The sequence below is a fragment of the Benincasa hispida genome, chromosome 11, assembly GCF_009727055.1.
Source record: "Benincasa hispida cultivar B227 chromosome 11, ASM972705v1, whole genome shotgun sequence".
NCBI lineage: Eukaryota > Viridiplantae > Streptophyta > Magnoliopsida > Cucurbitales > Cucurbitaceae > Benincasa > Benincasa hispida.
In genome coordinates, this window is record NC_052359.1 from 73,627,528 (window position 1) to 73,643,546 (window position 16,019).

Genomic DNA, 16,019 nt, shown 5'->3' on the forward strand with positions numbered 1-16,019 from the left:
GTCAAATTCTAAAATTAAAAAAAAAAATTATTGAAACTATATATCTATCTATACATATATTTAAAATTTTGATTCACTTAAAAATATTGGTCGCAAGATGGATAATGAAACTGAAGTAAAATTTATTAACTTGATTTTAAAAAATCAAACGGTTACACATAAGTGCATAATTTTCAATTTTTTTTAGAATTTAATTAAGAATTTATGTGTTTATTTAATAAAGATAAAAATCATAAGTGAAATATTGGATAAACAAAATTCTGATAAACTAAGTTCAATTATTTTAAGATTTAATAAATTCTCTTCAAAGTTTGAAATTGACCCATTATCTCAATTTTTTTTTTTTTTTTTTTATCAATTTCATTGTGCATTGACTCAATAATTTCCCAATTTCATTGACTCAATAATTCCCAATTCAATTGACTCAATATTTTTTTTCTCTGAAGAAAACAGAACAAGAAAATAAATAAATTCATTATTATTTCAACAATAAACTGTAGTATTAAGAAATTTGATTGATAACTTAATTGTGAGCGTGTGATTCGGCGGACACATATACCCAATCGTAAACTTCAAACGTCTAATTACTTTCAATTATTTTTCTCACAACTTTTGAAGAAATCAATTTTAAAATTCGAACACCACTGTTCATTCTGATAATCAATCAATGATGCAATCATCAATCCACTTCCAGCTGACTGAAGTTGCTTGATTCTTCGTTCTCGTGTTAATTTGAAGAACTTCCGAAGTTTTTCTTGAATTCTTCTGCGCAACTGTTTCCTGTTGGGAAATTTGTTCGGTTCGTTTGTTCTACTGTTTGTTTTGAAAACCCTAGATCTTTCTTCGCCTTTCTAGCAATGGGGAGTAGGAAGGAAGAGGAGCGGAACGAGAGGATTATTAGAGGCCTTATGAAGCTTCCCCCAAATAGGAGGTGTATTAACTGTAATGGCCTGGTAAATGGAAATTTCGTCTCCTTTCTCTTTCTTGATGTTGTTGAAAATGTTTTTTCATCCAATTTGTTCGTTTCTGTCTACTCTAGTTTATCTTTCGCTTTCTTGAGTACGTTTCAGCTGGAAATTCTTCTGGTGGTGTCTTGTTCTCGCGGAAAGTGACAATGATTATATGAACAAACTTGTAAATTTTGAGTTTGGAACCGTATTGGATGCTTTGAGTACAGGAATTTAGTGTTCTAAAGCTAGATGTTCTTTACAGTTGCATTTTATCATTTCAGTTCTCTCTTTTTTCTTAGTTCATTTCATCTTGTTTCTGACCTTTTCGGCCATTTTAATTTACAGGGCCCTCAGTATGTTTGTACAAACTTTTGGACTTTTGTTTGTATGACTTGCAGTGGAATACAGTGAGTATCTCCTTTTCTTTAACAATGGTTAAGTACGTGATGGTTGGATTTTATTTTATTTTTTTTTTCAGCATGCTTGCAATTTTGGAGCTTTAGTCGACTGGACTTGAGTATGAGTACACGTTCTAATGATTGAAGTTATATCCATTGACGTTTTGACATTTTCTTTGGTCATCGATCATTATAGTTAGTTGGGAAATTTAAGTTCTTCCTATTCTGTTCTTTTATTTTAAACTTTGGATGCACGCATATATTCATTCGTGCATTAAGTTAACATTTATTTTCACATGCATATATCAGCTAACTCGTTCTTGTATTCTATGAGAGTCTATCGCCTTTCAAATGCTTTTTGTTAATTGCTGTACTTGAGGCTGTTAATGATATAATAGTTTTAGTTCATCTATTCAATTTTTTTCCGAACTCTGTAGAATCAAGAGTGTGATGTTTTCTCAACTTATGATGTTGGCAAGGTTGAAAGTTGTCTCCACAATGAAAATGATACATTTGGCATGACATGTAAACGTTTCATTAAGTATTGCTCTATTGTTTTGCCCGAAAGAATTGAGTGAAATTCTTGTATCCGATTAAAAATGTTATGATAATTAAAATCTTTCTATTTTCTTAATGTATTGAGCTATCTTATTGAGTAAGATTAAGTGTTAGCAAAAGTTCTTTGAACAATGTGTTTGAATCTTGTAGAGTAAGATGATTATTTTTATTGTTCCTATATTTCATTTTCTTAAAACTTTTGTTTTCTACCTTTATTGTGTGAAAGTCGTGAGTTTACTCATCGAGTTAAGTCAGTATCAATGGCCAAGTTTACTTTCCAAGAAGTTGAAGCACTTCAAAATGGTGGCAACCAGGTAATTAAAAAATGTTGCGTCTTCCTTCTTTTGCATGGATGTTCTTTCCCTTCATCTTTTTAAAAATATCTTTCTAGCGAGCAAGGGAAACATATTTAAAGGACTGGGACTTCCAAAGGCAGCGATTGCCAGTTAACAGGTACAATAATTTTTCATTTGTTCCTAAGATGATGAGCTTTTGATACTAGACTAAAGAGCTTACATGATATTTATTCAATCTTGCAGCAACATTGACAAAATTCGGGAATTTATAAAGAATGTATATGTTGATAGAAAATATGCTGGTGGAAGAACATCCGAGAAACCTCCTAGAGATATGCAGGTATTTTCACGAACCCATGCTTTCAGATATTTTGTGTACTCTACTGATTATTATGGATAAGTGTTGTTTTATTTTATGGTGCAAGAGAGGTTGATCGGTCTTGGGGTGTTCTTTGGGGTAATGGAAGGTTTAATACTTCCTTATGGGCGGTGGCCTCTAAGGCCTTTTGAAATTGTCAGTTATATGTTAGTCTTTAGGACTGAAATGCTTTTGATAGGTTGGGTTCCTTTCACGTGGGCTGTTGTTATTATTATTATTATTATTATTTTCTTAATGGAAGTTTGGTTTCTTATAAAAGAAGTTGGTGCAAGAGGGAATCTAAAACAATTAAAATTGACACATTTTTTTTGTAATGCACTTGAATTACTTGTGGGGAACTCTTTCCTTTTATATTTTTCATGGTATTAAGAATTAAGAATTTCTTTTTGCATGTACACGTGGCCTGAATTATTCATTTTCTTCTTAGCTCATTTTAATTTTCAGTTTTCTCTTGCAGAGTCACAGAATCCATGAAGACGAGACGAGACGAGCCAGTTCTTATCATTCTTACTCCCAAAGTCCACCTTATGATTATCAATATGAAGATAGGAAATATGGAAAACAAGCTGCTTCACTTACGAGGAAACCTGGTTCAGACCGAGGTCGATATGAGGGGAAAGTGGCTTGTTCAGTCTTTAGTCCTGGTCGCTTAAACGATCAAACCTACGAGGATAGGTTTGCTAATGAGGGATATGCCTCGAGGGTTTCAGATTTTTCCGTCTCTAGTGGCAGTGACCCTTTCAGATCTGGTGCTCATTCACCAAGTTTTCAGAAGGACTCAGGATTTAGCAGTCCACCTTTTCACTGTGCTAGAGATATGCTTAATGAAGATACAAGACATCAGATTGGTAGCATGTCTACCGAGGCGAATGGCCATAGAGATGCATATGGAATCTCACGGCCACAGGTATTTTTAAAATTGACCTTTTTGAGCAATATTTAAATAGGTTTCGAATATGATGGTTTTCATAATAATGATATATTCTCTTTGCAACATTTTTTTGGGCATCAAAGTAGACACTTGGCATATCAGGTGAGGAATCCACAATGTGATGTAAAAATACTTGGTTTATGTAACTTATTTTATCAAGGTTAAAAAGATACGTAAGTGAAATTTTTTATCCATCTTAGACAGTTACATAGAAGCCCCTTCAATATCATTTTTTTTTTTTTAAATTTCTTATCCAAAAATAAAAGGGATACTATCATTGCGGCTTAAATCTGGGCATAGCATTTGAAGCCCCAAAAGCTACGAATGTAGTGAATATGCATCAGAATTGGGGTGAATGAACAATAAAAGAGATGCTGATGTGTGCCTTTGCTTGCACGATGTTTATAGTAGATGCATCATTGAGCTTTAAGGCAAGAAGAGGTGCCTCAAATGTTCCTAATGGCATTAATTTCCCTGCGTGCCACAGACCAAGTAAAAGATCATTCTTTTAACTTTAAGAAAATAAAGTATTAAAGAGTGACATTAACTAGAGGTGGTTAGGAGTGAACAAAGGGATATTGAATACGTCCCTGAAATTTCACATTTCTTAAGCAATTAAACTTCTTAAGAAAATGATTGAAGATTCAGACTGGTATTTCGGTTGAGTTGTGATTTCCTTCAATATCTTAAAAGGGATTTAATATTTCTCTTTGATTATTATTATTATTACTACTTCTATTATTATTATTTCTATTTTAATTTTATGTCCATGTTGTTGACTGTCAAATGATTCTGACGTCTTCTCAATTTTATTTTTACTTTTCCAAGAGAACAATGTCTTCAGGTAGCTTTGGTTCAATAGACAGCAACTCCACATCTCTAAAGTCATATAATTCAGCTGGCTTAACGGATAGTGTGTTGGAACCTGAGCCAATTGCACACAACCATCTGGATAAGATGCCGAGTTCTCAGCAATCATCTGTTCCTGGAGTTTCCATTAATTTAAGTTTTTTTGAAGAACCATTTGCACCAAAACCTGTCTCTGCTGTAACTTCAACTGTTGACCTGTTTCAGTCACAGGCATCATTGCCTGCTCCACCAGTGGATTTGTTTCAGTTGTCATCTGCATCACCATCCTTTTTTGAAGATCAACCTCAACAAAGGTCACCACCGCCTCAATCCCTGCAAATTTTTCCTTTGACTAATCCACAGCATCCAACAATATCGGATAAAATGCCATTAGAGTCGGCAGTCCCCAAAAATGAAGGATGGGCAACATTCGATTCACCTCAGACAACATCATCTGTTCCTAGTTCTGTTAATGTTAATGCTGTGAAGAATCCTTCCAATGAACGTGCTTCTGGAAAGCTTGATCCTCCTTCTAATGAAGGTGCTTTGGGAAAGTTCGATCCTTTCTTATCTTCTAGTGCTGTTGTCCAGTGGCCGTCCACTCTAAATTACATTGCTCATGATCCATCTTTATTAGCAAGTAGTCAATGGCATAATGATTTGCCTAATGCTCAAGGTCCAGCTGGTGTGACGAACACTGATGTAAGCAGAATCTCCTTGAATCTTGACAAGAAAGCTCCTGATGTACTAGGTTCATGATGCAATTTCTATTTAATATTATGCTGTAAATGGAAAGAAACTTAATTGTCTTGCATCTCTTGTTGATAAGGCATCTTGGAATGCATTTGAAGATGCTATCACAGATCTCTCTCTACAGGGTGGTAATCAAAATACTGAGCTTCAAGTTCCATGTCAAGAGTTCCTGCCTTCTTCCGATGGACATTTGTTATTTGGAGTTACAGAGGTAGATAAAACTGTACCATGCTAAATATGTCTGCTTATGATCTCTTTCATGAGTTTATGATTCGATTTTGTAACTTAAATGCTCTTTGCAGGGAGAGAGAGGTACACAGATGACCAGTTGTAAATCAACAAACCCATTTGATCTTCCATATGATCCAGATATGGAGCGAACAAATATGGTATAATTTTCCTACTGATATTTTGGATCCGTTGTAGTTATATTGTTAGGGTTTTCCATTATTGTAAATATCTTGTTATATTTTCTTTTTCTATGCTTTCCTTCTTTGGTCACTCATGTACATTTGTAAATATTCATATCTTTGGTAAATGAATAGAGTATTCTGATTCTCCCTCAAATCTAAGAGTTTTACATGAATATGAACCGAAAGGATTAAGAAGACGAATTCTTACAAGAAAATACTTTCTGCATCATTGGGTTGTATGAAGTTTTAACTATGTTAACATCCTCTTTAATATAGGTAAAGCCTGCGTATATTCTAGAACATAAAATATTATTTCTTGAAGAAAATAATAAGAAGTTGCCATTTTTGATACACCTTCTATACCAAATGTAACTGTTATGATCTTAGAAATGATATATAATGGACAATAGCCTGCTTTCCCTTGCAAGAATTTGCACCTTTTCTTTTTCTGAGTTTTAAAGAAATCGATATCTTTTTTGGTATGTAGATTAAACGCACAAGTCCTGTAACTTTCTTATCCAAAACGGACCTGTGTCATATATTACAGAATTGGAACTTTGTTGTCCGACAGAAAGATTATTATGACCCAGGTTATGAATATTACAGAATTGGAACTTTGTTGTCCGACAGAAAGATTATTGTGACCCAGGTTATGGATGTACGTTAAATTTATTTCAGATTTAGATCTGCTAAGATGTCATTGTCGATTATTGTGTGAAGGTTTGAACTGTACAGCGTATATGCCAATTCCCGAATCAAAGCAAAGATGAATTTGTTCATTCTGCTCTTCTCTTACGCCCTTCAACACTCCCTTCTCAGGCCTTCTGCTTAATTTGATTAGCTGGAATTTTGAACAAGGGTAAATAACCTTGTACCTGTAGTGAGTGCACTAGAGGTCAACCTCCCTCGAAGACTGAGATTATATACAATGGGTTTTCCTAAAGAAATTTCACATAAGATGTTAAAGTTGGACATTAGTATTACAATTGGGGAGTTCCACCCTATCTGCCTTTTCGTGAGAAAGGCCGCTTCTTGTAGTTGGTGGGGGTGCGGGCTATCATGTGGAATTTTTGGGGAGAAAGTAAGTGTTTAGAGGGTTGGAAAAGCTGTTTAGGCTCTTATTAGGTTCCATGTTTCTATTTTGCGTTCAACTTTGATGGTTTTTTGTAATTATTCTATAGGCACTGTTTTACTTGATTGGACCCTTTTTCTATAGTGGGGTTTCCTTTTTAGGGCTTGGTTTTTTGTATATCCTTGTATTCTTTATTTCTTCATTCTTTTTTTTTTTCCTCATAATGAAATTGGTTGGTTTATCGAGGAAAAAGAAAGGCAAGGTGATAGAAGGTTATTTCTCAACTTTGCACCCAAAAGCGTCAGTGATTCTTGTTTCACTCTCTAAAATACTTGTGCTAGCAAGTGCAGACTTCACAAGGTTTATACTTAGCCTTTTAGGCTCACACACACATATTTATAGTGTTTTGGCCAGCTTGTCCACATTTTGAGTAATCTCATTGGATGGCCACTTGGCATACTATATTTGATTGACAAAGAAAGTCATAGGATTTTAAATCCTAGATAGTAACTCATTCACTCTCTAAATCCATATATTTTTTCATAGGCCCAAAGTTACTTTAAAATATATTCAAAATACAAAAGCCTTCTCGTATTCCAGATCATTCTTCAGCGCTATCTTGAACATGTTCTCCAAGTAAGACCCTCATTTTGTTTAGAAACAATTGCATTGATGAATGAAATAGTTCAAAGAGATACGAAATGAGGGCCCTTTTATAGGGAGTGCAAAAAGGTGTCTGCAAATTGCAACAAGAAAAGTTTAACAGTGATCTAAAAGGGGTTTTTCGATGATCAAAACAAAAGAGAGCAAAGAAAAAAGTAAGATTCTAGCATTCCTTTCCTGCCAAAGCTAAGACAAAACCGCATAAGTGATACTAGATGATTCTCTTTCTTCTCAAGTATTCAAAGAAAATAAATGGAGCAATGTCTGAAGGAGGTGGAGGAATAAAATCGTATTAGGGCACATCAATAGGTTCAAGCATAGAGGACTCTGATGGAGAGTAGGGGGCCTAGGTAAGGGATTGGATAAGTAATGTTCAGTTTTGGCATATAAAGCTATAGGGATGATGGAAGTAGAGTGTTTGATACCCAGGGATAAAAGTGTACGGTTTTTGGTTAATGCTGCCTTATTTTATTTTACTTTATTTGGGTAGAGGTTTTGGGCATGGAGAATAGGGCTGTGATATTAGATGGAAAGGATGTAAAAGAAATCTCAGGAATTGAGGTGGAGAGCTCAGATGCGGCTGAAATGGTGTAAAGTTGCGTGGATGAGGAAGAGGCTGGGTTGACTATGGCGGGCCCACTGTGGATGTGACTTTCGATGTTGAGGTACACTGATTGATCAGTGAGGAACAACTTAATGCAGACTTTTTGGATGTGCCAACAGGAAGTATGTCTGACAGATAGGGTAGGTGGACTTGCTTTTCAGACAAATGAGTTTTTACATGGTATGGTTTCTGTTCATTTATTAAATCAGTTTGCTCTTTGCGTGTAACCTGGGGAGAGTGTTGTTCCTTATCGAAGACTTGGCTGGTTTGCCATTGATTCTGGCAATAATTCTGGTATGGTAATCCTCGTAAAAAAAGGATCGATTCAAATGATATTTTCAATAGAAGATGAGGGGAGGTTGATTTTGGCTGGGAGAAAATTGGTTGAATTGTTTCGACCCTAGGGCTGGTTTCTATGAGGTCCATCCCGTTGAGGGTCTTCTTTGCGACTTCCATTATGCCTCCACATGCCTCGCCTATGAAGTTGAGAAGGTTTCCATGTTCCATCTATCCATAGGTAAGTTGCGAACCTTTATCCAACCTCCCTAAGCAGGGGCAGCTTCGATCTTCTTATTTCTTTATTAGTGGGACATCCTTTTAGTAAAGACGATTTGGTTGGCCCTGCTGGGCATTTTCTTTTGGACTTTGTAGGGTGCAAGTAATGGACGTCGTTTTCGAGACTCTTCTTCCACTTTGGTTGTTTTAACTTTTTATGGATTTGATTCTATCTATTGTTTTCATTTGGTGCAAAACAAAGCACCCTTTTAAACATTATAGCTTATCTTTCTTTAGTTACCAATTGGCGATCTCTTTTGTAATCACCTATAGATGTTGGGGTGTTCCCTTGATTTCTTTTTATCAATGAAATGTTTTTCTCCCAAAACATTCATTCTGTAGATTCATTTGAACCATTGCGGCAAGTCAGCAACCACGTTCTGCCTTCTTTTTCGCGACCTAGATCTGTTGTACTCTTTGGACATATGCTTATTGTCTATCATCAATTGTGTGAGGAAGCACTTTCTTCAATCTTTCCTTTTAAGACATTATCTCCCAATTACATTCCTTAATTGAGGTGTGTGGTTTAGAGATGAAAGAAATTTGGCATCAGTCACCACAAATTAAGATATCACTGAGGTTTTGGGGTATGAATTTAAGTTGATTTGTTAATCTTCAGCTTTTTGTCATCAGAAAAAGTTTGCTTTGAAGCCTTTTAGTGGGTGTTGTAGTTTTGGCTGTTGTTTCACCGTTCTTCACTTCCAATGGTTTTTGATATCTTGTTTTTAAGGCCGACAGTTTCCAGTTTGGTTGGCCATTTTAGAAGTTTTTTTTTCTCTATTTTGTCCACTTGCGGTCTATGTTTACATTGAGGGGTTTCTCTATGGAAGAATTCTTTGAGCCTTGATTAGTTGTTTTTTTGGTTTTTAGTTTGAGATCAATTAGAACTGTCTTGTCTTATTGGTTGTATTTGGCTGTAATGGTTGTAATTGCTACATTTTGTTTTATTGTATTTTGAGTGTTAATCCATTTTCATATTATCAATAAAGTCTTGTTTCCTTATTCTTTTTAACCCTAAAAAAAAAAAAATCCAATTATGTAGAGGTGGTCAAGCTGATTGGTCTAGTCACTTATTTTGGTTGCATTGCCCTTCTTTGGAGAAATAGATGTCACACTCATTTGCACCTATTGAGCCTTTCACAAAAATGTCTTCGAACACCTTCAACAAACCAGATTGCATCCACTAGCGACCTTATGTTCCCATCTTCATGGAGTATATAATATGCAAATGTATGGGTATTACTGTATAAATATCATCTTTTTTGCGAACTTTCTCTACCTTCTGAATTTGTGCCCCTTTTCTCTTGGTTGTCTCTAGAAAGAAACATGAGAAACTTTAAAGACAAATATGGTGATCTCTTTGCTTTAGTCTAAAATGACAACATGGTGGATTTTCTCTTTTTCTTATTTGGGTAACGTAGGAGTTATTTAACCGTTTGATTAATAATTCTGGATGCTTTTCCTTTTTCCTTGTTATATTATCTATTCATAGTCGATAAATGTCTTTGATTTAAGACATGGATGATTTAATCATAGTAATTCTCTACATCTTCTTTGCATTTTGCAGTTTCTGGACATGAGCTCTTTGCAGTCTGCTCTCCCTAATGCACAATTGCCATCCACCTTAGTTGGTGGTTCTCAACCATGGTTTTCTCAAAATCCAGTACCATTCATTTCAACTGCAGGACAAGGTAATCAGTTCCTTGGCTTTCAAGTCCAGTCGAATGTCGATAACGATTTAGTGAAAATTCTTGTTTTTTAAAAATTAAGCTTGTTTTCTTATAGAAAATAAGGTTTAAATCCTATTTTGGTCCATGAACTTTGAAGTTTATTCTATTTTGGTCTCTAAAATTTTAAAATGTCTATTCTAGTCCCTAAACTTTTAAAACGTGCTTATTTTGGTCCCTATTATTAAAATTTTGTAAACTCTTTAACAAAATGATGAGATGACTTGTATTTTAGATGACCAGATTGCCAAATAAGTTAGTTATGCTAAAAAAGTTAGGGTTCCAATTTTGAGTTGGGTGGTAAAATGTTTTTCTATAGAACTTAAAAGTCATTTTGCGTTCAAGATTTTGGTTGTTCAGTACTTTATCGTGTTAGTTGCCATTTTACTTCACCTTCATTTTGCTGAACGCATGCTAAATGCGATTTTATTGAAGAGTTAACAAAATCTTAATAGTAGGAACCAAAATAAACAACTTTTTAAAAGTTTAGGGACTAAAATGTCGTTTGTGAAAGTTTAGGGACCATAATAGAATAAGATTCAAAGTTCAGAGACCAAAATAGGATTAAAACCTAAAAATAAACAACGAAATAAATAAAGCTTGTTTTCTATTATTTGTTTTGCTTGTACTTCTCCAAAAAACTTGTTAAATTTCAGAATTATTACGTTGTGTTCTACCTTTTTATTCTTGTTTTCAATTACAGGTGGCTTATCATTCATGGCTGGGCAAGCACCAGGCTCTCAAATATCGTAAGTTCTGCTAAGTGCTATCCAGTTATTGATATGAAAATGAACTATTTTTATTCACTGCATTTTATGGTTTCTCAAGAAAAATGTTTATATGCCGAAAGAACTTAATCATCCGAATCTTGTGAAGAAATTAATGTTTAACATTGGTTGACAAAGTGGTTCATACTCCATACAACCTTACTTGAACAAGATCTGTTCTATAGGTTAACAAGAAGTGGTTCATTTAAAACTACTATGGTAAAAAGCGATGCCAAACTTACCGTAAGAGTGGTTTCTCTTTAAGCACTTAATTTCCAGTAACTCTTCTGGTCATTGTTCTGAATATGTTATTTGAATTTCTGAGTTGTTAATGAAGTTAAAATTATGTTTTAGATGGTTTTCTGTGAAGAGCTGAACTCGTTTTATGTTGTCATTAATTACAATTCATCTGTGTATTAAATTAAAAATCATTCAAGGCAATGATTGTATTGAAAAATTCTGCTGTCACATTGCTTCTTTTGTTTAATTAATTAATCATATCTATCATCAAGAAAGTTTTTTTTTAAAAAAAAATTCATTACTTATTTTTGTGAAATTCTCTATACATGCCTGGGACACACAATATTTGGGATTGTCTCAAGAGAATTGATGCTCAATATTCATTTGTTTGATAACAAACTTCGTTTTAACTATCAATTACTTATTTTTGTCCATTTTAGGAACATTGCTCCACCGGAATCTGTCGCTACGATCGGAGGAAATCCTTTTGCTTAAGTAGAATGGTTATTTCATAGATGTAGCATTTCCCTTTCCCTTAGTATAGAAGCTTTTAGATGAACAATTATTATCCATTAGTTTTATGTATGAACTTCAAATTATTATTTTCTGTTTATGCATTTGTGTTTTTCATTGAAATTATGCCACAGGGTTTTTGAAGATGTCTTCTGTAATCTGGCATAGCAATGTCATTATTAATGTACTAGTGTATCCACTTGCTTCTTAATATTTTACATTAGTTCATTTGTTTTTCTATTTTATAATTTTTATGTGTATATTCTTTTATACTTTATTCCTATGTTTGATTATCTGGAAATTTTCAAGAGATGTATATCTATCTATGCATGGATCATATAGCTTTATCAATATCAATCTTGTGAACTTCTCTCACCATCTAACTTTACAGAAATACTTTGATGTTAAAAAAAAAGAAAAAAAGAATAGATTGAAAAATATTTTGTGCCGAGTATCTTTAGACTAAGCTGTTTTGTTTTGTAATAAAAAAATGTATATTTTTTTATAAATGTTAGAATTTTCAAACTCGATATTTTAGTTCTCCTTTTTGTAGCATTTTGGTCTATGTTGTAGTTAATAAAGTTGTGGTATTCCATTTTTATTAATATATATACATTTTAAAAATTTTTAAAATAAAATAAATAATTTTATATTTAGAATTCTTTTTGAAAAAAAATTGGTTGCTACAGCCACAATATTAAATTTTCATAGACATGTCGGTATTTTCATCGATATTTTCACGTTTCTATGGATTCGACATCAACAGATATTCCTATTGTATCGTAAAAATATCCAAGAAACATACAAACTAAACAACAAAATGTCATTAATGTAAATATAATATATATAATAGACATGTTAATTTGTTTAAAAATTATAAAATATTTATTTACTAATTTCAATTTATTTATTTGATTTTTTTGTTTTTATAATTTTTTCAAAAGATCCATCTAAATCAATATTTTATCGATATTTTCATTGAAGTTTTCATAAACTTAAGATTTTGATATTTTCATAAAAATCAACACATTAAACCTTGGTTACAGTATCTGTTTTTGTATCGGATAGTTGTTCAATACAAAATTGTCATACGACATTTTTTTTTTTAAAAAAATTAAATTATGGAAAAAGGGAGATGCATGAGATAGGTGGACCCCAGGTTAATCATTGATGTTTTCAGTTCGATTACACACAATAAAAATATTTCATGTGGTGATTTTTTTCACTATTTAAGTAAAATAGACGCACGAGATTAGGTATAGTTTAGGTTCGATTTTTTTCATCTTTATCCTTCTTTTTTCTCCCTTCCTCTGTGGTTGCAACCACCGCCTTGCAATTAGTTGGAAAATTTCATAAAATGACCCAAAAACCAAAAACTTTTCTACCACTGACATTTTACCCATGCAAAATTCCAAAATTACCCCAAGTTCTAAAAATCTTTCAGACCAAAGCCTTCCATCTTCTTCCTTTAACCATTCAATGTTTATTCAATACAACACCAACATTCCACCGAAGCATTTATTCCCAACTAATATTCCAATAACATTCAATAACATTGGTATTAACAGAATGGAAGATCATTCTCAATATTCACTCTCTGTTGAATTTCCCACAAAATTCTCCCATTGTTCTCTCGGAGTGTTTTATCAGAGTTTCAGTCCAACATCTTCGTTGATTGCTTTCATCGTCAGATTAAAAAACAAAGACAATGTAAGTGATATTCTACAATATTTATTGTCCCAGATCGCTTTCATAATAAGTGTCATTTAGCATTAAATAAACGATCTATAATAATATATACACAACCGTTCATTACAATATAAGTGTTGTTTAACATTACTAGACGATTGTATACTAAGTTATAAACGATCGTGTATTAATTTATAAACGATCGTGTAGTAGTTTGTAAACGATCGTATAGTAATTTATAAATACTACACGATCGTTTATAAATTACTACATGATCATTTATAACTTAGTATATGATCATTTGTAACTTTGTATTCAATTGTGTGTATATATATAAATGGTCGATCATAAATTACAATATTTGCTTAAGATTTGCTTATCCCATTGTAGAACAATAACACTACTTCGCATCTTTGTACGATTTGGTGGGGATTGGGATGAGCCCGGAAGGAATTATATTGGAGGTCATATGAAAGGCCTAAAAGTCAGAAATGATATCACAGTCAGTAACTAGTGAATATGATGCACCAACGACTGAATATCGATTTGGATATGTTTGATATACACATCAAATGTTGTTACAATTTATTAGTCACATCTCCCCCAATCGACATAAGCGATGATGAAGACCTTAGCTTTTTTTTAAAAGGTAATGATGCATCCCAGATGCCGTTATTTGTATCAGTTACACCTTGCGAAAGTCATGGAGTACACACAGACAATATGTACCAGCATTGCAATCCAACCGATCAACCTATTTTAACTAGTCAAAACTGGGGGATGACCGAAGTAAAGCTTGGTTTGGTCACAACATTGAATCCAGATGTACTTCACAGTTCGATACTGAACATGGATATAGACAATCTTCATGACCACAAACTTCTCCAACACCTTACATCCATTTACCAACCCCACATGCTCCCGTCCCACCACTTGTGATGCCTTCGGTTCAAATGCATTCCACCATTCCAACTCAACCATTTGTAGATATACCCAGACCATACGAAGGCCCATCGTATTATGACCTCATCACAATACCTCATGACTGTTTGAATGACGAGGATATAAAGGTCGGCCAAATTTTTTTTCGAAGTATGATTTGCCAGTTAAATTATCGATGTTTGCAATAAGAAAGTGTTGGGATTGATATCCTAATTCTCCCAGAATCTCATAGTTTGTAAACATTGTACACAAATTGTTATTAATAAAATAAGAGTTATTTTATTTGCATTTACTCATATCCAATAAACAAAGATCCGTGGTTATTTTATGTACACTTAAGTATGTATATGAGATATATAAGTGGATCATGCCTTAAGTAATAACCTAAATGGTAGTATAAGAATGAAGGAGGGATACCTTATCCTGGTGACACTTCGGATACAGCCCGCTTTGTAGAGGTTTACAAGTGTAAACTACTATAGATGGTTTGATCTTGACCATTCATATGAAGACATGCGAGCGGAGGTGTCCTATGCAAAGAGTTTGTATAAGACCGGACTACGAGATGATTAGTCTCTTTATATAATGCCGTTGATAATTGAGACTTACATCTCACTAAAACGACCATAGGTGACATGACCTTAATCCTAAGTGTTTTAGGAACTCCTGCCTATGAGGGCAGTCCTTTGATTAGTATGGGTGAGAGTGGCCAGATTTCCAACTCAACAAGCCTACCTTTTTGGGGATTTGTTTAATTGGGGAGTTGGGAACTCAGTTACACAAGATGAAATTCACTCCTTCCCCAAAGCAGGGGTAAGTAGATAGATTGCTCCCTTAAGGGCTGATTCCGGGTCTTAAACATAGTGGCCACACCCTCTCTTTGGAAGGGAGGACCCAATCATAGTAGGACTATGACTTATTGTTCATTAGAGAAATTAGTGGCATTTAAGGAGTTAGATGTAACTATATGGGCAAAATGGTAAATTGACTCAGTTGTACTTACGAGCGATCCCTGAAGGGTTATCACACTATTGATTGGTTAATATGGATACAGATATATCTGTAGTGAGAAGAGTGCAGCTGTCGATCTTTAGTGGAGTGCCCAACAGTTAACAAATGGTGAATCTCGTGACTAAAGAGTTTAGTCAACTATTCATGTACCATTGGAGCTTCAAGCTATAGGTCTATAAGGTCCCCTTGGTAGCTCAATGGGTTCATGTTGAGAATAAGATTTTGGGGTTGATTTGAAGTGTTCAAATTAACAAGAGAAAATTTAATTATATATGATATAATTGGTGTGATGTAAGGGCCCTAACGTTTTTGGGCATAATTAACAAGCAATCGAGTTTGTATTCAAAGTGTTTAAAGTTTGTTGAGTCGTTCGTGATGAAGTTTCGAAGCATGGAGATGCAGTTCTCATTGAGGAAGAAGACCAAAAGTTGGTCTTATCGTGTAGCCTAAGGTAAACGATCATTGAGTTTTGGCTAAATGATCTTGTAGAAATGTTCTGCCTGATCGTGTAGTATTTACTAAACGATCATTTAGCCTAAGCATTGGGGTAAAGTGTTTACTCTATCGCGTAGCGTTGGTTGATCGATCGTGTGGACATTGGATGTAAACACGATCGCGTAGAGTGTTTGACACTCATCGTTTAATAAAAGGCGCGCGCACTAAACGATTGTGTAGTTAGCATGCATTGCATTGTCACTGACTACCCGGT

General features: G+C 34.0%; 1 protein-coding gene across 2 annotated transcripts; it reads left to right on the forward strand.

Annotated features, from left to right (window-relative positions):
• The first annotated feature begins 516 nt into the window (after positions 1–516).
• LOC120090423 (probable ADP-ribosylation factor GTPase-activating protein AGD14) lies at positions 517–11,896 on the forward strand. 2 transcript variants are annotated; one of them, XM_039048078.1, is made up of 12 exons: positions 517–953; positions 1,296–1,357; positions 2,133–2,220; positions 2,298–2,359; positions 2,446–2,542; positions 3,039–3,488; positions 4,341–5,063; positions 5,239–5,325; positions 5,417–5,503; positions 9,989–10,112; positions 10,852–10,897; positions 11,596–11,896. In XM_039048078.1, exons 1-12 carry the CDS (start codon positions 858–860, stop codon positions 11,648–11,650), a joined length of 1,977 nt encoding a protein of 658 aa, XP_038904006.1. In that variant the 5' UTR covers positions 517–857; the 3' UTR covers positions 11,651–11,896. The 2 variants fall into 2 exon arrangements, with proteins under 2 accessions (XP_038904006.1, XP_038904005.1); XM_039048077.1 differs by having other exon boundaries at positions 520–953; positions 5,191–5,325.
• The last annotated feature ends 4,123 nt before the right edge of the window (positions 11,897–16,019 follow it).